Raw genomic sequence first — 24,723 nt, 5'->3', positions numbered from 1 at the left:
TCATTTTCTTTCTTTGATTCTTGCAGCCATGTACTCACTGCTCAGGTCAGATTAAGCAGCTGTTCTGGGAAAGCCACTTTCATTTTGATCCTTCATGGACTGCTTTTCAAGAAAGACAGACAGATAAACGCATCCTGCTGCACAAGGGCTGCAAACTATGTGCTGAAATGGTATGACTGGCAGTGGTGGTGGGAACAGGGCTGCCCCTTTTGGTGATGACAGGTTAGGTATAAAACTGTATCTTTTGATTTTTAATAAAAAATAGAACTTGTGACTTCATGCCTGAGGCACAGAAAAGAAATCTAGTGTCTCTAGAGCAGGGGAATGGCAACTTATAATCAGATGTGACCAAATCAAACCTCAGCTGAAGTTTACGTCCACATTTACATTGCCCCAGAGACATCAGCATATATCTATCATTTTATATTGGTCTCAAATTTGTCATTACTAGATGAATACTTTATAATCCATTGGTAATACTTATATACACTTGTCTGTTTTAGAATATGGCTCCCCTCACGTGTGTTTTGCTCCAAAAAACTATCTTGTTAGGTTTCTCTGAAACCACTGCAGCTTCCACACACTGTATTGCTAGGACTTCTGCCCTGTGAGTCAACTCCTGGGCACTTCTGCAGGCGTTGCTGAGCACAGCTGGCTCTCCTAGCTCACAACCTGGCCTGACACAGGTAGCAGATGGTGCCTGTGAGCACCTGAACTGGCCTGCCTATCTGCAGCATGTGTGCAACTCTCACAAGCCTTACCCATCCAAACAAGCAGACAAACCATTTCAGCATTGGTATAGGACCTGCTTCTCCTTCCAGCTAGACCTGCAGTTACACATTCATTGACAATACCAAGTGCTGCTTTAGCAGAAGCCTGTGAAGTGTTTGAATACAATTCTGAGGAGTGCTAATGCAAAATGTACATCTTTGGACAATTGTGTTGAACCTATCCAGGGCTGCTGGTTGTGCTTCTGCCATTCTTCCTGGAGAACCTCCTGGTCCCGACCGCATGGACCCGCTGACTGTACAGGGCAACCTGGGATGCTCAGAGACCCACAGGTATGTGGTCCTTGGACAGGGCTGTTACACTAGCTTGGTCCCTGTGTGCTGCCTGTACATACCAGAAACAACTGGCAGCTAAGAGGACTTTCTTTCTGAGTCTAAACATTGAGGATATTAGCCCTCTGTTTTCCAATATGAGCACTCCATGGCAGGGACCAACAGAACAGCTCGTTTCCTCTGCAAAGGAAGGTCAGGTGAATGCTGTTTGAGTGGGCTTTCTTTCCCCATGCACAGCAAGCTTGAAGAGCAGAACCTGCTCAGGAGACAGGCCAAGAATACTGGGCAATTACAAGCTGTCTGCTGGGTTTTCCTCATTCCCCTGCAGCAGCTCTGTGCCTTTCTGCTTGTGCTGCTTCTCCAAGTCAGCAACACTGCTTGTTTTTCACTTAAAGATAAATGGCATTGGATAAGGTAATTTAAAAAATAACCACATGGCCATTCCTATACCACTAAAAACTTTGGCCCAGACTATCTAGATGCCTACTTCTAGAGTTGGTTCCCTTTCCATACCTGTATTTGCTCTGTTTTCTTCCCTTTAAAGAATATATCTTTCAGAAATTGTCCTTTTCTTATAGTTTCTGTTGAAAACCTAGCAGGTTTTGGTCTTTTTTTTTTTTTTTTTTTTTTTTTTAAATCCATTTTACTTCTACCATGATCAAAATTATCTCTGGAAAACTGAGCATATCTTTTCTGTGGGTGAAAAACAGCATTTTGCTGGAAATCATAATTCTCAGATTAAAATAGTTTAAATGGAAGACTTTGAAGGAAAACTATTAACAATATCTAACTTGCCTTACAACAAAACTGGACAGATGAGACCATACCACATCTCAGTGGGTGAGAATCCCATCGATGGCTGGTGTCAGCGGGAAATGTGTAGGGTCGGGGCACAGGCACAGTGGGTTCCCTGGATAATCCTTCCCTTGATGATCGCCAAGCCCTGGTAAACAGCAGGACAGCTGGAGTTTGCACCCAGGATGTTATTAACAGCAGCAAACAGCTCTTACCACCCCCCGCCCCTTCCCAAACTTATCTGACAGTTGGACTCCCACTTAGGCTGTAGCTCTCCACAGCAGTCAGTGGCAATGACTACTACAGTCTTCCCCTGAAGCAGTTCATGCATCAGAAACACTGATAATCTTCTAGAACTCTGCTACTCAATGGATGAAGCAGAGGGCCAGTGTGAGATGCTGTGTTCATGGTGTCAGCTGTTTGCTCTAAGAGGTATTTTCCCATTTTCTTCTACAGCTGTGCCTGTGGCTGGTGGCATCAAGGCAGTGCACCCAAGCTTGTCATGATCCCAGGTATTCCCGGTATGCTTTCTGCTAGGCTTATTGCAGTTGACTGCTCATATTCATATGCTTAAGAGTAAGCCCTGGAGGCAGGCTAGTATGCAGGACGCAGATGTTGTGAGTGGGCAAGAAGTTGCCTCTCTTCCTAGTGCTAACAGGAACAAGTAGACCCCGCACACACTTTGGTCCTGACAGAGTTATAGCTGTGTGAGTAGTCTGGTTGCACCATCTTCAATTCCTACAGACTTTGCCTGTCTTAAGACAGCCCATGCAAAGAAGGCTGAGGGCCATGGTGATATGTAAAATACTGTCCCCATCCCTGCGGAGGCGCACTCAAACTATGGAAGCTGAAGAACAGTGTGAAGGGAGACCCTGTCTTTGCCCTTGCTTTATCTCCCCTTGGAACAAAGGAGGGCACTCAATTAACAGCCTGGACTACCATTCCACATCACTAAAAAATAAATATATAACACAGTGGTCGGTTATAATGATCCCCTGGTTATCCTGCCTGAGAAAACAGTGGTGCCATCCCCCACTTTGCAGAGAAAACACTTTCAGTCTGCAAAAGCAAAGAAAGAACTGCACACTGAAAGAAAATCCTGCTTTGTTTACAGGTTGTTTATTTACAAATATACTGAAGTGTTATCTTTTTTTTCCTTCTTTTTCTGTTTTTGTTTACTGTGTTTGTGTGTGTATGTGTGCATGTGCACAAAGGAAGAAGCATAATGTATGAGAAATTCATGTATCTTAGCTGCCAGACAATGGTGGCAGGAAAAAAAATCAGTGAAATGAAATTTAAAAACACTAATAAATAATTTAACAATGACAAGTAATTAAATAATAATAATAATAAAATTAAAAAAAAAAGACAATGATCTACATACATTATGGTGGTTTGTTACCAATGCAGAGGGAAAGGAGCAGGGAAACTACTGTGAAAGGCAGATGGTTAATTATGAGAGAGCATATTCATATTTTTTTACAAGTTAAACAAATTGTAACAGACAGCTACAAAATACTACATTTTGATAACATAAATACAGAATATATAAATATACAAGTAATACAGCCATACACAGCTAAAAAATAAGGTGTTCACTTAAAAACAGAGTTCCCAATGTTAAATATCTGGCAGTCCCTTCACAGCCACTACTAAACAGAAGAATGGTGTGCAGAACCAAAAGGACCTTGGCTGTACCCTTTAGGAAGGCAAATAGTTTCAGTTTATTCAGGTAGGCCTCAAATGAGCAAGACTGTGCTTAAATCCCACCAAAGTCTACAGGCTTTACATACCTGCCAAAAGTTAAGCAAGTGTGTAAGTAGTTACCTAGCAAGACAGACCCAAAACCTGAAGCCCTAGCCACATCACTGTGGGTGCAGATGTCAGCTGTCCAGTGCCACCAGGATGAGGAGGAATGAAGACACACTAAAGATGTACCAGCACATGCAGGGAACATCTGCTCTCCGTGAATGCATGGCATGAATGGCTTGGGCATCAGATTGTGTAAAGCACTGCCCTGAGCATTTCAGACTTTGTGTACTGTGGTTCCAACTTCCATGGCTTTGATGTGCTTTAATATGCTCTCTTTCCTTTCACTTTTATGACCAAACTTGGGGCTTGTGAGAGCCTTTTCCTCCCTCTTTCATTCTGCTGTTAATTTTTAGTGACTTTATGGGACAGCCAGAATTATTACGACATGGTTTGAAGAAGGTGCTCTTGCAAACCCCAGCTTGCAGCATCCCTAGCACTATCGTGGTGAGCTGGGTTCCCTGGGGCACCTAGGAAGGTGGCTTGGGAGGTATTTCTGATCCCTAAGGAAACTGGAAGGGAGTCCTGAGCACAGTATGAAGAGGTAAGTGGGTTCACATCATCCCTGGAAGGTTTGCCAGCATGAAGGCCCTTCCCCATGCAATGATGGCACAGTGAGGTGGCTAAGTTGCTGCTGATAGAGCAGCAGTGGTCTCCTTAAAGGACCTGGTAGCATTCATCAGACTTGTGCAGGGTGAGTCTGAAGGACCTACTCAGCAGCCATCGTGAGACTAACGCGAGTCATGTCTTCAGCATGGTTAGCAGCAACTGGGTTAAGTGATCTGGATGTTTTTGATGACAGTGTTTAAAGAAGTAAATAAGATCAAAATTCCTAGGATGCAGTTTCAATCTTAGTGAGTGCAACCACTATATTTTTACTTACAGCAACATAACTGTCTTTCATGTTGTGACTAAACACATTTACTGCCAGCCCCCTAACTGCTTAGAATATGGGTTTTATCCCATAGTATTGTGAAAAATAGGGGGGTGCTGAAAGGAGCAGTACATGGTAGGAATCTTTCCCTTGACATTCAACCATGCAATGGAAATATGCTGCTGCTCAGCTGAGAGCCAGTTGGTGGGTTCAGTGACCACACTGTTCAGTAACCATTCATGAAGGCAGGAAAAACTCTGTGTGCTACCATTGCTTTTATGAACAGATCTTGTAATTGCACAATAAAGACTTCTGAGGAAGCTGTTACTTAGTGTATTCATTCTGATCTCACAGTAACCTTTTTTAAACATTATTGAGCAAACACTGAAACCTAATCAATCATCTTTTACTTAATTGCATCTTGTCACCACTTTAGCTTAACATGTATTCCTTGCTTAGCCAAAACAATGATTGGAACACCATGAAGAGTTCACTTGATGCATTTATATTAGAAAAGGGTTAATTTCCTAGGGAAAATGATCACTGTAAGGTGCATGTAATAAACTGCTGTCATGACCTCTAACCTTCAAGCTCCCATATGTGCAATCATTGTTTGTGGTTTCCGTAGAAGTGCCAGATGCTAAGAATTTTTGGCAAGGGTTTATCAATTTGACTCAGTATAAGATATTACTGTGATATGGACCATTAAACATTTTACTTTCACCTGATTGGTGACATTTCCCTTGACAACAGAAGAGTAAAACAGAAATCAAAAAGGTCAGAGGTTGCTATATAATCTTTTACTGCAGGTCCCAGGTTAAAACCACAATGATCACACTCCAGTAGGATAATTCATTCCACAAAAAAGTGACATTTATTTTGCTTTAATGAACTTTGGCCTTTGCCAGATTTAATGGGTCTGCTGGAAATCACTGACCATGCATTCCTTCCCTTGACCAGCAGCAATCCACAGTGGCAAGGGAAGCATTATGCATGCCAGATGGCTTGACTGTGTAGTGTCTGTGGCACCAGAGGTGGTAGAAAATGGGGGAACAAACAGCTAAGGCATCATCATACAACACACCAAGGGAAAAGGAGATGGTATGTACAGGTACATTGCAATGAAAGAAAAAAAAAAAAAAGTAGCAAACAACCATCTAAAGAACAGCAAAAGATTATGGTTACTTCAGCTATCAAACGGGATATTGGATTCTTTACCTTGGAAATCGATTGTATTTTCAACAACCAGCCCAGAAGCAGAGGTAGAGTTGGGACAAGACAGTTCTCCAAACTGTAGGACACATTATAGTTATCACTTAAGTCTCTGTATACAATAAATGCCATTTTGGTCCTGCCAGGAATGAGGGACAAAGCAAGATTTATGTCTAGTCTATAAACCCAGTATGTTTGAGATGGTGAACACGCTTTTCTATGATTCTGGATGAGCACAGGAGGAGGATGGGGAGGAAAATATTATGAATTCATTGAGATTGGTGGTTATAAATGTTTATAATGTGCTACATGAAAAGTGCTTGCCTTCTGCCCTGCAAGCAGTATAGCTCACCTGAGTTCTTTATGTTTGCTATCATGAAGAGAGAAAGGAAATTGTTATTTATCTCGACACGCAAAGAAAGGGAAGAATGGCTGCGAAAAGAAAGTTCTTCCAATTTCAAAACATATCCAGGGGCTCACAACCTTCAACTAAAAAAACACATCCCTACCGGAAAGTGAGAGAACGGTTACTAGCAAAAGTAACAGACCCACCTCCCTGGGCATGGCAGGCTCCTTGGAGAGATGAAATAGGCACCTACAGGAAGGGGAGCATCACCCCACACAGGGATGTTTGTTCCTTCACACATGAAGGGCCCTGTATGAGGCAGGTGGTGAGTTGGCCACTGCTCTGCAGCAGGAGGGGTTTACCTCCAGGTCTGCGCTTAGCTCTGCTGCAGTATATGCATGTAGTCTTCTCCCCTAGTGCAAGCCTCATCACAGTGTGAAGATGCATGGGCTTATCTCAAAGACAGAAATTTGCTTTCTTACTAAACCTCTGACGCTCTCGGTCCGCATCTTCATATTGGAGAAGAACATGATCTTACCTGTTCCCTTGGACCTACCACCTATCCATGCCATCCCTCCCTCTGGGGCACAGGGAGAGCCCTGCTGCATGGGCGAAGGGGCACGTGGCTGCCCAGCAGAACTAGGCTCTGTGGGCAGAGGAGCTCTGGGGCTGGGTGCAGTGGGCACTCCTTCCCTTCCCACGCAGGAATAGCGCCCCTTGGCCAGCGTCAGGGTCCCAGGGAGTGTCTGCACTCCTGCAAATGGAATGCTCTGCACCTCCCCAGGAGGCTGCTGCTCTGAGCTGCTGCCAGTCCTCACCCAAAGGAATCAGATTAACCAACACTTCGGTTTGTTTTTGGATATTATGGTCAATATAGTAAAGGTATTTATTTCAGAAAGGGCCTATCCTGCCAATCTTTCCCCATGAGCTCTATTTTGAACACGCCCTATAATTACTGATATTACCCTGGCAAATTTTCCCAATGAAGTTTTCTCCACTAAGAACCATGACTGTACTTGTCTGCCTCTCCACATTATAATTATTGCCAGGCGATATTTATAACTATGCTATTATTATGATATTTTATGCCCTATGAAAACCTATATGACATATGCTCAAACTTCAGCATCTGAGATGATCAAACTTCATCTGGGTCATTTCCTTCAATTTATGCATTTCTTGTTCTTCCATTTGCACTACTAAAAGGTTAGTTGGAGTATTTACTGTAAATACAGTAAATCAGCGTGAAACTTGCAGTATTTCTGTTAGATTCCAGCTCAGTATATCTAAACCTCCCATTGTGATCTCTCTCCTACTTTTTTTTTTTTCTTCCTAGCTGGTGCACATTTCAGGACTTCTGATGGTTCAGGCTAGAACTGTATATCATAGATTCTTGCTGAAGCAAGATAATTAACTAAAGGAGTGCTTAATTATTGCAGATGAACAATGGAGAATAGCACATTTATGCCTCATGCAAAACATAAATAAACAGAACAGAATGAACAACATGTTTGCCAATCATAGCCTAGACTTGGAATTTGGCACTGAAATACTTACAAACAAAAGTAAACGTTTTATTCTCACACTGCAAAAAAAAAAAATAATAAATAAAACTCTGTCTTGTAAGCACCTTTAGTTTTAATTAATAAAGATCAATACTAACCTAAATGCCTCTGTCCCTAACATGCATCTCCTCTCCAGGGTCATAGACCTTTCTTATTACAAAATCACTGGCTTTCTCCATAAATATAACTGTTAACCAGTTTCCTCAGTATCATATGTATAAGGGCTATAAACTAATCAGCAGATCTAGATTATGTAAAAAAAGTGTAGAAAGGAAACAAATGTTGAACGTCACATTTACATTAACTTCTCACAGTTCAATGGCAATTTATCCACAACATAGTATGAATCATGCAGTAAGAAAAGGGAGGAATCTCCAGTTTCTTTGATTTATTTTTCATGTGGTTGACCGATGTCAGTATCAGTGGCTTAAAAAAAAAAAAAATTAAACATCCAAAAGAAAGGGAGAGAGAAAGGAGGGAAAGGTCTAGCTTTCTGCAAAATCCATTTCCTTTACAACGATGAGCTCAAACCAAACCGAAAAAAAAAAAAGGCTGCTGAAGAGCAGGGTCTTCTGTTCCTTCCACGCTTCTCTCTTGATCTGGTGCAAGCTGGGAATCAAGGGTATGGGACCAGTGGATGTGTTTTGTTTATATATGTATGTATGTAAGTAGGTAGGTATTGATATATATATACATACATACATATATGCACACAGATATAGTCTTCCTAAAAATGCTCTTTGCAGTCCAGAGGCGGCAGGAGTCACTGTGAAGGAAGAGCTGGGCAACATATGGCTGTAGAGTCTGCACTGGAAAAAGTCACTGGCTAAATATACGCCGGCTGTTTCTTTTCTTTTATTTTCATGAGGCGAAATATGAGCTCTGCATAGAGTACAGCCTGTCAATGGGGTTTCCTACTCTAGCCTGCATGGAGTTAACTTCAGAAGAGGCAAGAAAACAGTCGCTCAAGCTAGTTAAAGAGGTATCACTGTCGATATCATGAAAAATGGAGTCGTTTCCTGTAAATGAAATGTATACGTTAAGCTGTATTCTGTGCAGCCAGAGAAGGACATAGTACACATGGATGCTCATATATTGCACACTGCAGCAAAATGGAATGCTCCTGGTTTTGTTTTGGCATGTTAACATAAGTTGGCTCTAAGCATCTGACCTATAAAGAGAAAGGCTAGCAATCAACTTGCAAAGTTCAACTGTCAGCAACACCACTTAGAAGTGCAGAAACCTGCCAGTATCTAATTTATGCCCCAGTCAACAGTACAAAAGCAAGTCTTGGCTGACAACATAAGCAAACGGTGTCAGGGGAGAAGGTCCCTGGCGTTCCTTGAGCTGGGATTCAGCACTTGTGGGGGCTCCGTGGAGGAAAGGAGGACCAGACGCTAAGAGCCCAACAACAGGAAAAAGCAGCCTGAGGACCAAAACCAGTAATGGTCTTCATTTACACACAAGGTAAAAGGCAGGTCGACAAACACGACAGGACCCAGGAGAAGGCCCAACTTCCCTGGCCTCAAATGAGCTACAGTTGTAAACATGCTTTCTTGTCAGAAAATTCCACTTGCTGAGGGCTGGTTTGGAACACAGCACCATTTATTTCCCTTAGCAACTAGAATTTCAGCTTACTTCATATCTTAAGGTACCAGAATGAGCTCTAGCTCAAGTAATGTGGGCTTTAGAAAAGTGTTACAATGGTTCTTTTTCCTTATGCCTTCATTTAAAATGGCTTTCTTTTAATTCCTGCATTGGTTTTGAAACACAGAACATGCTTCTAAATGAGTTTTGCTTAGAATTTGCCAAGCACATTGTTAGCAACAAAATCACAAGCTGTCTAATGCTCATTTGCACTTCAAATATCCTCAGCTCCTTACAGTATTTACCAAATTGCCTGGTGTGCACTGTGGACTTGCCTCAGTGGAAAAAAGTAATAACACGGACCCAAGCCAGATTTCTTGTTGGTCTGTGCAATCCATGCTCATGAAAGTGATGTGCACATGTAACTCTGCAATGAAGTGCTCCTGGTCAATACAAAAGAGTCTGATGTAACAGGCCCTCGTGGGCAATAGCAAGGCCAATAATCACAGTCCAAGAAAACCTCTTAAGTTTTGTTTAAATGCCACACTGCAATTGTCCAGAATCAATTATTAGGCATTTAATGCTCATGATGCATTTGGTGTACCTATTCACTTGATGTTGTATGGGCAGGAAATTATAAAACCAAACCATCATCTTGAGTTTGGACAGAGAATATAATTATGCAGGAGAAATGTCCTGTGGTGATATATCTCTCAGTAGCTCAAGAATTGCTCTTTAACAAATCCATGCATCCAATCTGAGGGATCTGAGAGGGGTGGTCATTTATTCTGGAATAAATAGACTACTTATCCTTATTAGACAACTTTTCAAAGCACTACTTTCCCAGAGCTTCTAGGAAGGGGAAAAACTTGTGAGGGAGATAGAATTTGTCTCTGTTTATTTTTAGATGTCTTGGATAGTGATTTAAAAAAGTGGAGCTGGAGAGGTACTGATGCTTGTTTTTATCATTTATCAAAACTATACTGTGAAGTAGTTTTGAAGGGTGTCCAGAGCCTGGGATAAGCTCTCTTCTACCCATTTATGTGTGCATGAAAACACACAAAACTGACTGGTACAAATTCCCTGGTACAAATCCCAGAAAAAAAATATTACAAAAGCAAGTAACTCTGTTGAACCTTTGTAGTGTGAACCTGCATATGAACCCTGCTATTTCTGATGCAGCAGAATGATGCTTGCCTTACCATAAGGATTCATGTGGTCGCCTGGCATTTGTGGAGGGGTAAGACCCTGCTGAAATGGGTCTGTGCCATAACTGCTTTGATCCATTGCTACAATCTGCTGCTGTGGCGGTGCAAGTGGTGTGTAAGATGTCATCATCCCTTCCATTCGATTAGACATTACTTCTGCAGAAGACACAGGAGGGCACAGTCACTGCTTAGCAACAAAGAGGCTGCAGACAGTAGCATTGGTGGCATTACTGAACACAAGATCAGAGGGAATACAGATAGGTGCTATGCAGAGGAGCATTCCCAATCTTGTCTGGGAATACAACCTTCAACAGTAAATTGAGAGACTTGTAATCTCTGACTACATAATTATGGAGTTCCTGGGTGCTTGACCGTCTCTTCCCAAAGTCTCCTGTGTCTGGCATAGCCCTTATAACATCTAATGCCTGTTGATGCCAGCCTAATACTGCTAATGCAGCAACAGCACAATGATTCCCTAAGCTGGAGTGGATATCATGTTGAGCAATCAATAAGTGCTTCCTTGACAGCATGCAGAACAGCCTCACGTGCTGCTCATAGACCATGATCCTGAACACCAGGACAGTTTCGATGCTCTGTGTAAAGAAAAGGATATGAGGCTGCAAGGCCTTGGGATGCTGCTCCTTAACAGCATCCATGAAGAAGCAGGACAAGCCCTAGCACCTCTGTGCAAGTCTTGCCGAATGATCTTGGGCACAGAAGGGCAGCAGCAATGTTGATGCCCTTGCAGGCAGTCTGCAGATGCCCAGCTGTTCATGGTTCCCTTTCTTCATGAGAAAATAAGGCTAACTGGGGGATCTCCCTGGAGTGGGCCTCCTGGAGATTTCCTCCAGTGAAAGCTCCTCTGTACTGCATATTTCTTCTAGGGAGGTGGTAACAGCTTCTGTGTAAGCACCTCCAGGGTCTGGCCCCATGGGAGGACTTTGGGATAACCCGTGGCAAGCACTTGTACACAGCTGCTGTGTGTGCTTCCACAGATGATGGCGCACATTACCTACAGAGCTGTGAATGCCATGTATGGCTGTTCCAAGACATTATGCACCCATGTGGGAATGGCACTTTGAGAAATCTTGCAGATTCTTTTCCCCTTGCTTTACCTCCATCACAAATCCCCTACCTTGCCCTAGTCGCTGGGAGTTTTGTTGCTCCTGCTGCTGCTGATGCCTTCGTGCTAGCTTTTTCATCTGAATAAAAGAGGAAGAACAGAACAATTTCATGGGTCTGAATGAAACATTTTTTTCCTTTCAAAATTCTTTGCGAATATCAAATCAATTAATACAGACCACTTATATTCATGCATACATCACTGTGGGTTCAGTTTATTTTCTAAGCTTAAACATTTCAGTTTCTACTTCATATTTGCATGCAAAATTTACTCCCAACCTTGTGTTGCTTTGAGGACAAGAACTCAATGTTTGTGTTTGAAAGTGGCCCTTCTCTTATGGATGTAGAAAGCAGAGAATGAAAAATGTGTATAGTTTAGTCCCTAGGATCTTTGTGATATGTACAACTCAGGGAGGAGAAAGGAATCTCTATTGCAGGACAATTTGTATTCTACATTTGAGAACATGACAAACAACCTACCTTTGCTCTTTGGTTTTGAAACCAGACCTGGACAACTCGCACACTGAGTCCTGTTTCAGCTGCTAGTGTTTCTCTGACCTGAAGGAAGAAATGTTTAATGATGTAATTTTTTCATATTATTATTATTATTATTATTTTACATCTAGTAAGTTATGTTAAGAGAAAGATATTTGTATTTACAATAAAAATTTCAGGTACAGAATTAATTTTTTTAAATCTCTCATATTTTTGCAGTTTGTGCAAGTTCTGCCCTTCATACCACTACCAGTTTCATAAATACTAAACAAATACTCTGAGCTGTGTAAAATTATACTAACTCATTTCAAAACTTTTGTCTTACCCATAAATGAGTTCTGTATAAAAATTACAAATTTAGTATGAACACTTTTCATGTTTTTTAAGCAGAACTTGGTACTTTAAAATGGAAACAAGGCACATTGCACTGTCCCAAGAGATATACTTTGTACATCTGCAAGAGAATGTCACTTTTTCCAACAATGACAATTTTGGGGATCCAACTCCATTTTTTCCCAATCAAATTTAGGAGGAAACGTTACCTAGGTGGCTTTTCACAGAGATTTGATTTTCATCAGCTTCATCATACCTTTCCCTAGCTGCTATAACTGAGATTAACACCATAGTTAATTTTCTTGAAAAAACAGGACTGGAAGGACAAGTAGTGGGACTAGGGTTGTGCACCCATCTCACTGGACAGTGACTCCCTCTGTGGTGGAAAGGAGAAGGGCACAAAGACCCTTGTTTACCCAGGCTCTGACTGTCCATGACTACTACATGTTTTACAAGAAGCAAACAGCATTGCTCCACGGGAATCAGTCTCAGTTACATTCTGAATACCCAGAAATAACATTGTGCTGATCCCAAGCTACTAACTGTTTAAAGATAAGAAGGAATTTGGGTGAGTACTGTCATATGCTGGCCTGGTTTTCTACATTCACCACAGGGTACCTGATGCTGGCCTGGGAAGAGGCAAGGGCCTACATGGACCTGTGGCCTGACCCTGTCACCATCACGGCCTGGTGTCAGAGCTTACTGGTGGTCCCTGATGATGCACCTACCTTCCTACAGGGCTTGGAAGACACTTCAAAGGATGCTTTGAATGCTCGTCTCTGCTGTGTAGTAAGTATTGTCCTTGGTCGTTTAGGTCTCCTTGGGTCTTTCCCATCGTCACTTCCTTTTCCTTGGGTTACTTGTCCTTTGGTGGGTTTAACATCTCCATCTTCATCATCACTTTTAACTGGTGAAAAATAAAAAGAACATAAAACCGAGCTTGTTCCACCAAGATAACAACCTGTGTGAGAACTACTCTTCAGCTGCAAACTTGTCAGCAGGTTCAACTATTATCCTACGTTTATTTGAAGACTTAAATTTACTTAAATTCTCTTAAATGTGTGTACACTGCCTAAATCAAATTTCACAAAAGCAGAAAAATGAGCTAAGTTTAAATTGAGGGCATGGGACTAACCAGGGGGTGGAAACTCAGAATGTGCTTCAGTATCTCCAGGAACCGGGCACTGATAGACTTGGTGCCCTTCCAGCATTTCTTGGTCTGACCTACCCCCACCTGCTGACACTTGCAACCACACCAACTAGCTTTCCAACACTTTCCCTTCACAGAATAGCTGCATCTTCTCCTAGAGCACTAGATTCAGAGAGGTGCTAGGGAAGCAAAACAGTGTAAATGCAAATATTCCCAAAATGTCTTAAGGTCTGTTTCGCTAAATATAGTGTAGATTCCAGTTATTGTTTTGAATATTTTGAAGCTCTGGAGATAATATTAAATATATTCTTTGCCCTCTCATTTCGGCATCCCATGGAAAACATCAGTATCCTTTCTCTGCGTATTACAATGTGTCTACATGTGCATGCACAAATTTATCTTGCTTGGCAAATACAAATAAATATAGATGTGCTTGTGTAGAATAAATAGATTATTTGTATTTTCTATGGTTAGATTCTAAATATTCTTATGATCTGGTGATATGATGTGTGTTAGTATACTGTACTGGGAAATTTCAATCTCAGTGGTAAAGTTTGAAGAGTAAGTATAAATTCTGATGTGAAAAACTTTTCAACGTGGTATATTTTATTTTACCAGACTACTGTTTTTTTTTTCTTCCAGAAAACATTAATATACTATTCTAGGGACTTCAGCCTTAAGAAACACGCTGCAATTTTGATATACTCAAAGATGACGTTTGGGGAATTAACAAATTTAGACTTTAATTCATTTTAAGGTCTGATTATTATTTACCTGGCAATCTAATCACCTTTTACTTTAATAAGCATCTTTTTCCTAATGATTAAAGAGAAGTTCAGTCATTTTAATAACCATGACATTATTAACTTTCGAGCATGCCATTTCTAAGGAAAGGTTTGTGAGGATTAATATTGCTCATTGGAGAGTTACTTTTGTGTCCAATGGATAAATATTTGATTGGAGAAGGACACATACTCAGCCAGGGGTATGTGAGATCATTTGCTCTCAGACGGGCATTTGTGAGATCTATGTTTTCAATGTATTAGACAATGGGAGATGAAACATCCCATTTAATTTGTTAACTTGTTTTTCAGGTTTGGGTTTGGCTAACAGAGAATAATGGGGAAAAAAGCATCTCCAGGAGTAAGAAACTACCCCTTGCCTTGTGCCAAGGGAAAATGAAGTTGAAACCAAGCTTATTTTGTACTGCTTTGGCAGCTTACTGCCCATCTGATCACAAAATACGAAATCTAGTAGTGAAGGAGTACACATCTGTGCCAGATGTAGCCCTCAGACAGAGGCAGCTGGCAAACAGCAACCACCAGTCCCAGCGTGGCACACTTGCACTTGCTGGCAAGAACAGCAGGGGAGGAGCAGGATTACCACAGTCATCGCTGCAGGACTGGGTACAGCCCTGCTCACTGGTCTTCTCAAAGGGGTTTGTCTGGGTACAGACAGTCTGCAGAAGGTTGCTGAAGCTGGTGATGGTAAAACATGCTGAAAGACAAATAGGAAACTCACACACCTCAGGCAAATTCACAGAGACCAAACCCTGTGACGTGAGATTTAGAAAGGCTCTGGTCCTGCACATCCTGCTGAGTCAGCAGTGACCTTTGTCTTACAGCATTCATGACACAAAAATATAAATTTGAGCAATGTGGTGAATATGGCTCTCGGATTAGAGACTTAAGTATAATTACTATTCCTAGTGAAATTGGAATAATGTATTTTCCCAAACTACAGGCAAACATTTGTGTTATTTGTACGCTTAATGGAATGGTAATTGTTGATTTTCTTAGACATTTTCTTGGGAAACAAATGAGTAATTATGATGACTGGCAGCAGTCTGCATACACACTGTCGCTAGTCTTGAACTCAGCCAGAGCACACTGCAATGCAAAGTTTCCAGTCTTGGTGAGTATACACAGCACAGGAAGGAGGAATCCTGTCTCTCCTGGACGTGCTTGAGCTTAGACATGATGCCCAGACAGACAGCAAGCATCTTTGCTCACCCTTTCAAAACTTCCCTTAGGAAGTGGGTGGAGGACAGGAAGTATTCATTTCTCCCTCGCTGCAGAGAACTTGGGGAAGACACCCATCAGCTGCTGTCAGTTGTAAGGACTCCACTTCCTTCTTTAGGAGAAGGCAAAAGTTCTTTTTGCACAGTATGGTGATCCTCTGCCTCAGTCCCCAGGCCAGGTGGTGCAGACTTGTAATCATACTGTTCAAACCCTAGGTCCCCATGAAGGGAGAGGTTACTTCACACTGTAGACTAGCAGCAGTGCATTTTAGTGAGGTATTGAACCTGTCAACCCTGGAACCTGGACAGTTCGAACCCCTTGAGTTTGCACTCATCAGGAACAGTGTAGGACCTATAGGAGACATCCTTGACAATCCATAACAGGCAAGCTTTGCGTGCCTCACTTCTGTACCACATGTAGCACACAAACCATGGAGCAGCTATCCTTGAGTCAGTATGTAGATTGCCTCCTGGGTTTACACAAGAATGAAGCTCAGACACAAAATAACATGTACAACACAAATGATCAGAAAGCATGGAAGAGACATACTACCAGAAAGAAGTCTGGGTGGAGATAAGGAGAGTCAAATATTGTACTTGAAATCATTCAGAGATGATCTCCAAATTACTGCTTTTTATTCTTATTTTTATTTTTGTGTGAGTCTCCTTGCCTGCCTTAACACGAATTGATATGCAGACATCCTCTCCAAGTATGCAGCCACAGTGGCTTCCTCTGCACTACTCATGCTATTGCTGGAACAAACCCATTTCTCTTTTTTTTTTTTCAGCTTCTTCTCAGTATGTGTATGTGGTACTTGTCATTTTCCTTAAAGTTAATGCATGTGACTGGAAAAGAGAAATATATTTTGGAATACTCTGAAAAATCATGTTTTCTACTTTTCCCATTTTTGTAGCTTACTGTTGAAAGTATATGTGCAGAAGACTCCCTGAAATCAGAGCAAATTTTAGGTGGAGGAAAGTATGCCTACACTTTAAACAAGGTCTCGGATATTTGAAGTCAGTCTGATTCACATGCTACAATCTCATAGAAAAACACAATCTTGACCATAAATAAATAAATAAATAAATAAATAAATAAATAAATAAATTTTTGTCCTTTACTAAGAGAGCAGCAAATTAAGTTAAGGAGAACAGACTGGGGATTTTCAGCTGTGCCTGCTAAGAGCTGTAAATTGCATGGGTGGCATCTGCATATAGAGAAAGTAGATGTGTAAATGGATATACTTCTCTGTAAAAATGCTCTACAAACCTTTGTGGTTTTTCCAGCTGGGACAGAAGTGGGAAAGCTCACCTGAGTCTGAGTCGTCTGGGCTGACAGAGCTCAACAGGTCTTTCTCTTTTTCATAGTCACTTTTGCAGAGCAACTGCCCTTCCTTCAGAACAAATTCATCCCCTTTCCTCAGCTGTCGTTCACAAACACAGCAGCAGAAGCAGCTTAAGTGGTAAACACACTCCAGGGCTCTCATCACAAATTCTGTTGGGGCAATCTTTTCCATGCAGCCACTGCACTTGGCAGCAAACAGCCTGTAAGAAAGAAAGGCAGTAAAGTCAAAGAGAATGTCAGATCATACACTGCATGAATTTAAATACAACAAATTCTTCAACGTAACTACAGATCAGCTTGCCTCATACTTTTGTACACTGGGAAACTTGCATCCTTAGTCTTGGAAACATTGTAGGCATGCATTTTATTCAAATGTCAGTCACTTTGGATTAGAGATTTGTCTCATTGTTTTGTTCCTCTTCAGGATAAGAAACATTAAGGTGCTCTCAGAGTTTGGATAACTTTCTTCAAAACCAAATTTACTTTAATTTACTTTTTAGAAGGCAAACAAAACAAAACAAAAAGCTGATCTCTTTTTTTTATTATTATTTATTTATTTATTTTATTTATTTTTTTATTTTTATATACAGGAGTTCTGATATCAGCACTTTAACCTATTCTGAATAGATTTCATGACTTGCCCTTTCTGGTATCGTCTGTCTCTGAGGAGGTTAACAGATGAACACAGAAAAAAGCATGAAAGCTTATTGCTAATGCTGAGCAGAAGATGACACACACATGCAATCACACACATGCAACTGATAAAGAGAGGAGTGAAATAACATGGCTTTTCTTTGGATGTTGAGTTATTCCAGACCAACCTGTCTCCAAAGAGAATACTGTGCATTTTAAATGGTGTGAAACATCCTTTGGCAGAGACAGGCAGCGATACAATCTGCTAAATTACCACTATAATCACAGGCTCTGGAATATACGCTATATTCCAGACTAGTTCTTATTAAACCTTTATTAACCCCCTCTTTCATCCATCATTAATTTTCTAAGATAAAGTTTGAATGATTTAGATTAATTTTATTTTGCTTTTCTAATAGCAACTGGGAATCTCCCTAAGTGAGCTTTTCGGAAGAGGGCTGCTTCAAATAAAGATGAATAGCTAAGTTATGTCCCTGTATCACACAGTGGCTTTGGTAATTTGAAATTCAGTGTCTCTTATGGCAATACATCAAAGTGCAAGGTGCATTAATATTTACATTTTTTAAAATAAAATTAACACAACTGCACCAATGTGTTCACAGGAAAAAGGAGATTCTACCTTTTAGGATGAGGTATGCTGCTTTCTTTTTCATCCTCAGAATTATCTTTTTTTTTAAAAAAAAAAAAATTATTTTTATAAAAGGCGAATATCATCAATTTTAGAAGGCACAGTCTGTGGTAGCTACTGAGTTCTCCAAAGCTTCCATTTTGTCTGAGCTGAGAAAATACAGCAAAATGGCAACCACTAGCTCTTCAGAAAAGCAGAGAGTCACAAAATGGGTAAGAGGGAAAAGAAAATGTAAATACATTTGCATACTGCATCCAAAGAAAGGTGGAGTGCCCAAGACCTTGTGTGTTTTTACATTTGTATCTTTTGATCTGATGAAAGAGATCTACTCTATTAACCTTGCTGGTTTGGTGTATATCTTTGCACAATCACAGCTACAACATGACAGATATGCACTGCACAAGTCATACAAGGAACTCTTAGCAACTCCTTTTTGGGTACATAATGAATTAAATCTATTAAAGGAAAATTGATATCATGCAGGACCCACAGCCACTGCTGGTATATAGGCCATTTAATTTCCTGCAGTCTATTGTGTTTGCCTATGTGTTTGGGCTTTTTTGCTCTTACATGCAAACTTTAAAAGAGGAAAATATGATTTTATGTTCTAACTAGTAAGCATCACAAAAATATTACAATGTCTTAGCTAGTAAATTCCTGTGCAGGAAATATTTCTATTTATACATAATAACGTATCTGAAAGGATTAAAATACAATGGGAAAAAAAGAGCAAACAGATTTTAAGCACTTAAAAAAGTTGTTTCTATTTAACTTCTTAAACCTATTTGACTCAGTTTAATTAAGCTTGTATCTTTTGTTTGAAGACTGTTGTGATGATGGAGCACACTTAAAGAATCTGAAGATTAGCAAATCTGGTGTGAAGGCATCCGGCTCCCCTAACTGGCATCAGTTCATTTATACTAGTGTGACAGTTAACCTGTGTACGCTTCAGTAAAATTCAATGGATGGCTATCAGGAGGGATGGGACAGACCCTACATGTGGTAACAGCTCTGATGGGCTGCAGATGTAACAGCCTGACCGAGAAATGCTGCTGCCATTTCTGTTTCTACAGTTTCCAGGTTCCTGACTTCATTTGCATTTCAAATCAGCGCTCTTGGTATGAGAAATCTTAGAAAGAAAGTGACCGTGATCCTGCACTGTGATCTGTCTAAAACCCTTTGTGATACTGCTGTGATAATGATGATAAATCTCCAGCACTGTGGTCATGCTGTTAATAAAAATAATGCTGAGTGATCAGTGTACTTCACACGGAGGTTTTCCACAGAAAGAGTTAATGTAGGATGTCTGCTCCACCGAGCTCCTTTGTAGGCAGACCACAGAAGCCAGACTCTGACAGATACTGAAAGCATAAGGACTTTTTTCTCTTTTAAAGAATAAACTAGCAGAGATGCTGGCTCCAAGAGATCATGCAGTAAGTCTTTCTGGGCCAAACCATCCGTACTGCAGATCTGCTGGACCAGCACACAGCCCTGTGTGGGTGGCAGCCATGGGACTGCGCCCCAGCACAAGGCGAGCCCAGGTAGAAAGCAGCTAGCAGGCAGAAACCTTCCTGCTTTGCCACCTGAGTGCAGGAGAAAGGGCAGCTTCCCTTGGAAAGGCTGCGGGAGCCAGGGCACAGAAGGCCTGCTACAGCTCTTTTGCAGAGGGGACAGCACATGAGTGGTTCAGGACCTCTGAAGCTGGGGCTGGACTAATATTGCAATAAACGGTGTATTGCATTAGTTAAGACAGCAGCAGTCTTCAGTTTTCTCCCAAGCAAACTGCAAAATCTGCCACCATCCAATTAAAGTCAAAACATAAAAGTAATACTGTTTAGAAATAATTTTAAGTAGAAAAGCATACACTGCCCCTTCACCTTTCTTCTAACTGGAACATAGAAACATTCTTTCTTCTTATCGTTGTGCTATGGTGTGTGTTGTTTACCTGAGTAGTGTCTTCTATGTCATATTGCTTTATCAAGTGCTTTTTTCTCTTTTTTCCTCAAAGTCAAAGATGTCCAACACAAATAGAATATAGTTCATGTTATTTATTGGCAATTGACTATTGCCAGAAGGGTGGTGCTTTCACAGTAATGTTTCCAAATGCAGTCTTTTAGTTATAAAGAATTACATTATTGTCAATGTAATATTAAATCATTCAAATTAACAGTTATATTTGTCTGACAATACTACATGAACTTCATATCTCTAAATTGTCCTTTGTCAACATAATAAAAAGTCATAATCTGTACTCAGATACTGTCTGCATTATAACATGCACTCGCACATATTGAACTGTGGTGGATTTAATTCTGTGATTATAAAATTTTCATTAAGTTTATCTTATAAGTGTTTATTGGTATTTTTTCAGCTTCCAGAAAGTAATCCAGGGTTATGCACTTTTTTTTTTTTTTTTGCACAAGGCAGTCTCACAACAGGAAACTAATCTTGACAAATGACCAGTCTTTGATATCTGTGACCTAAAACACTGCTCATTAGACTGTTCATTTTATAAACGAATGGTAATAAACCTGTTGAGAAGTGTAGGATAGCAGGAATACTTTACAGATCACCCCTTTGCAGCTTTTAATCAAAGCAATACATTTGATGGGGAGCATGCAGGTATTATGTGCTGAGACAAAGACTGTCTTACTCAACCATATTTAAAGAAATATTTCTTTTATTTTCTATACTTTTTTTTTACAAATTATTTGCATAACTCTGGCTTTTTACCCCCCTGGCTGATTATCTGCAGCTCTCTTAAGTTAACGTCAAACCTCAAAATCCTTGGACTTGTTAAAGTATGTGGAGAGTGGAAATCAAATGCCTTTATTAGAAGCCCCAGGAAATCTCTGACTCCCAAGCACAACGAAAACATTCCAAAGAAAATTGTTCAAAGAGGACAAAGGAGAAAAGCAGAACAAGAAAACCTTGTTTTGAATCAATGATTGCAAGAGTTTTATAAATAAATTCTGTTGCCTGGACAATTTTGAAAGACAACTCAATAAGTTTAGGAGTTTTTAAGTGTGTTTGTCTCTATGCCTGAAATACTTAGGGGATTCAACTGAGCTAAAGCTCGGAACAATGGCCTGTTTGTCCATTCAAGTATTTGTAACAATCACTGTGAAGCAAATTCACAGTACTAGATATCAAAAAATATTCACTATTTTAAACTGGGTGAACTTACCAAATTAATTTTGCATATATTTTAGGGGCAATGAAAACAGTAAGACATGTGGTCCTGTCTTTAAACAGTAGATGAAAATGTTCACTAGCGGAAGAGGCCATAAAGATTTTATTTGGTAGAATATCCCTGTGAAGTCAGGATGAATCAGTAATCCTTAGGAACAACCACAGTTACATGATCCGTCGTGCCTTCCTGCATGGGCACAACCATCTGGTGTTTAGTATGTACTACTGATTTATTATCTCTTGCGTAGCTATCTTGCTGTAAGTTTGACCCTGCTATGCTCCTGAGAATCACTGTTCTGCTGTTTACTCTTATAATATCCCAACATCCCACCCTTTACCTTTCTATTGCTCACACAGGTCCTTCATTTCCTCCTGTTGTTGGCAAATACATTTTAATTGTTCTATTATAACTAATTTAATCTGTGCTGAGTGATCTTAATGTACAATACGAAATTTGCTGTTCATATTAAGTGTGGTTCAAGAGGTTTGTTATATAGAACAGAGTATAAAAATAGACTAATTCAGTCAGGTTGTTTATTTACTGGACTTCTGCCATGAAGCAGTAAACAGGAAGTTATTAAGTCACCTTTGATATATGTGAGAGGACAGATGCTGCCATCTAATTATCTGAAATGTTAAATCATTTTCCTTTGTGTTATTCTGATATTGTGTATTGCAAGAAACCACAGCAGATACCTGCCTTTTCTTTACTTAATAAATATGCAAAGATGATGGTCACGAGCTTTTGTAAATATTGTAGATACGGTCTTTAACCCTGACGCTTTTCTTTCTGATAATAGCTGGTATATGACATCCCTATCATGCCTATATATACAACTGGGAGTTCACTTGGCACTCAAATAGTAAAAAAGTATGGTAGAAATGAAGTAAAATATATTATGCTTTTCACACAACTAAGTTTAATTCAGAGAAGAAATTAAATTACTAATGAATGACATCCATTACTCGTTCTTCAAAAAACATTTTGATACTTCTGTGTTCTTTAGATGACATGGATTGGGGAAAATACTATGCATGTTTTTTTCAAGCATAGGACTTGAACATTTCTGTAGCATCTTACAGCTCATGGGTGCACATAAAAAAAGAAAAACTTGCTGGCTACACTAAATTCTGAACATTAAAAACATCTCGAGTGCACCAAAGTAGAACAGAAATATTATAATTTTATGCTTTGGAAAAAAAAGAAAAAAAGAAGAAAGAAACCATTCATTTTAAATATTTCCCAGCAGAAAAAATAATTACATAGTTTATTAAAGTCAACTTCATAGATGAATCTTCAGTAAAAGAAAACTAATTCCATTTCACTGAGTATTAATAAAATGTACAAAAATGCAAAATTTAAAAGTTTCTAGAAAAAAATGTATATAGAGAGAACCTAAAACACACACACACACAAACACCTTTTTTTCTAGAGGGAAGACTGAAAAAAATATTTATTAACCCTCTATCCACAGGTGCTGTATTAAGAATACCACCTACTGATGAACACTTGCGTTTAAAGCTATGCTTCACAAAGTGCAAGTGGATTCCTAGATTAAAATGTGGCACTGAGGTACCTTTTTTCCCTGTGAACATTTGACCTGTATTTTTTACGTGAAATGCTGTACTGCCACCCAAAAGCAACCTAACTGATAAAATAATGATGGAGACAACACAGTCCCATGCTATGCATGCACGTGCTTTGAGGCTGGCAGGAGCTCGAGCCCATGTGTTACCAGAGAGCTACAGTCCTATGATGCTCTGCACACTGAGCACTGGTCCTTTGTACCTTCATCAGCCAGCCTGACCCACACAATGACTTGCATAAGACACACTGCTAAAATACTGCCCTCTGCTTGAGATTTCCTTCCTGCTGGAATAAAAGGAAGAGGTCCCATTTGTGTGAACAGGAACAGAATTTGGTCCATTTTCAGCATCTGCCAAGGCTTTGGGCACTGGGATGACAGCATTGCAAGAACCTCTGTGCCCTGCAGCACTGTGAGCTGGACCAGCAACACCAGCCTCTGCTCTTGCAAAAGGCACAGCTACTGAAGACTCTCCCACTCGGGTGAGTTTCCTCTCCCTACAGCTGCCCCTTGCACGGTCACTGCTCGCTGCCTGCACGCGAGGAGCTGGGCCCAGGCCTCTGGCCCCCTCTGCAGCTGCTGCCATTGGCAGAAGGGGGTGTGCACTCCATGGCCCCTCGGGCTCTTCCTGCTGATGGCTCCAGGATTGAACTCACAGTTCCAAGATGAATGAAAAAGATGCAACTAATGGATTCAGTAAAACATTTAAGGATGCCTATAATTCAACACTGCCACGCAAAGGCAACTTGCTGAAGTAGGGACAGAATGAATGGAAAAGTTGCATCTTCCTTAACTATAAAGTAAAACATAAAATGTAAAATGCAGAGGAGTTTCTTGCTTCAAGCAGAATGTGACAGAACGGATTGTTCTCTTTGCTTAATTTTCATCCCCTAATTGACCACTTTGTTCAATGCCTTCTATCACTGCCATGCAGCTCTATTTTATAGCATTTTTCCTTACAACACTTTGATGGAAAAATTTATGAAGAATCGAATTATTGCTGTTAGAAGGGAATTAAAACAATTTTTCATTTACAAAGTCACTGATATTGCTCTACTGTGCTCCACCTTTGGGAATCCAATTGCTCTTCCCAGCTTCTCCCATTCCTCTTTATAGCATGGCAATTGCACTGTACAGATTATGGCTGCAATTTTCTCCTAATCTGTTCTGGAGAATATAAACTGTTATAAAAGTTAAGGGCTCCAACTGAATTGATAAAGTCAGGGCTGCAATTAGAAGCCTAATAGATTAACAAATACGATGATTTTGTTAGAATTATAATTTTACGCAGCACAAACATTTGGGAAATAATGTTATTTTGTCTTTGAGTTAAAAACAGGGTAAACAGGCTTCTGTTGTGCTTTTTGTTTAACATTAAGTATATCTAAGTGCTATGAAAGCATAATAGCTGCTGGGGTGTTTGTATTTCTGCTGGATCTCTGCTGAGCAAGTTCATTATTGACAACCAGCATTTTTTACTTTTTTTCTTTCTTTGGATTCACATTCAGTTATTTACACATATTAAACTAAATCCATCTTTATTCCCTACCTGTACAAATTCATTGATTTTCAAGTGCATGAAATGGCTCATATGTGTACAGTGGAGGCCTTATTTCATAAAACAAATCTATGAGGACTTTCTTCAGAGCATTGAATATTCACTAGTCTGATGAGAAGTCTTATCTTTCTTCTTCTCTAAGTGGCACACTGAATTTACAGTTTCCGTTGAATTTACATTGCC

At 40.2% G+C, this 24,723-nt stretch overlaps 1 protein-coding gene across 2 annotated transcripts in view; it reads right to left on the bottom strand.

Moving 5' to 3' along the window:
- LMX1B (LIM homeobox transcription factor 1 beta) overlaps nucleotides 1-24,723 on the bottom strand; it is a 120,312-nt gene that overhangs the window by 6,481 nt on the left and 89,108 nt on the right. The window contains exons 3-8 of one of the 2 annotated variants that reach the window (XM_040531774.1): nucleotides 16,890-17,122; nucleotides 13,136-13,314; nucleotides 12,060-12,137; nucleotides 11,593-11,659; nucleotides 10,452-10,613; nucleotides 8,036-8,681 (exon numbers count right to left, since the gene is read on the bottom strand). In XM_040531774.1, coding sequence (XP_040387708.1) covers nucleotides 8,524-8,681; nucleotides 10,452-10,613; nucleotides 11,593-11,659; nucleotides 12,060-12,137; nucleotides 13,136-13,314; nucleotides 16,890-17,122 — 877 coding nt within the window. In that variant the 3' untranslated portion in view covers nucleotides 8,036-8,523. Of the gene's footprint in view, nucleotides 1-8,035; nucleotides 8,682-10,451; nucleotides 10,614-11,592; nucleotides 11,660-12,059; nucleotides 12,138-13,135; nucleotides 13,315-16,889; nucleotides 17,123-24,723 lie in introns of those variants that run through there. The other variant, XM_040531772.1, reaches the window with a different exon arrangement.

This window comes from Cygnus olor, chromosome 19 (genome assembly GCF_009769625.2).
Source record: "Cygnus olor isolate bCygOlo1 chromosome 19, bCygOlo1.pri.v2, whole genome shotgun sequence".
NCBI lineage: Eukaryota > Metazoa > Chordata > Aves > Anseriformes > Anatidae > Cygnus > Cygnus olor.
The sequence above is the reverse complement of the archived record's forward strand: the minus strand, read 5'-3'. Positions and strand labels throughout refer to the sequence as shown.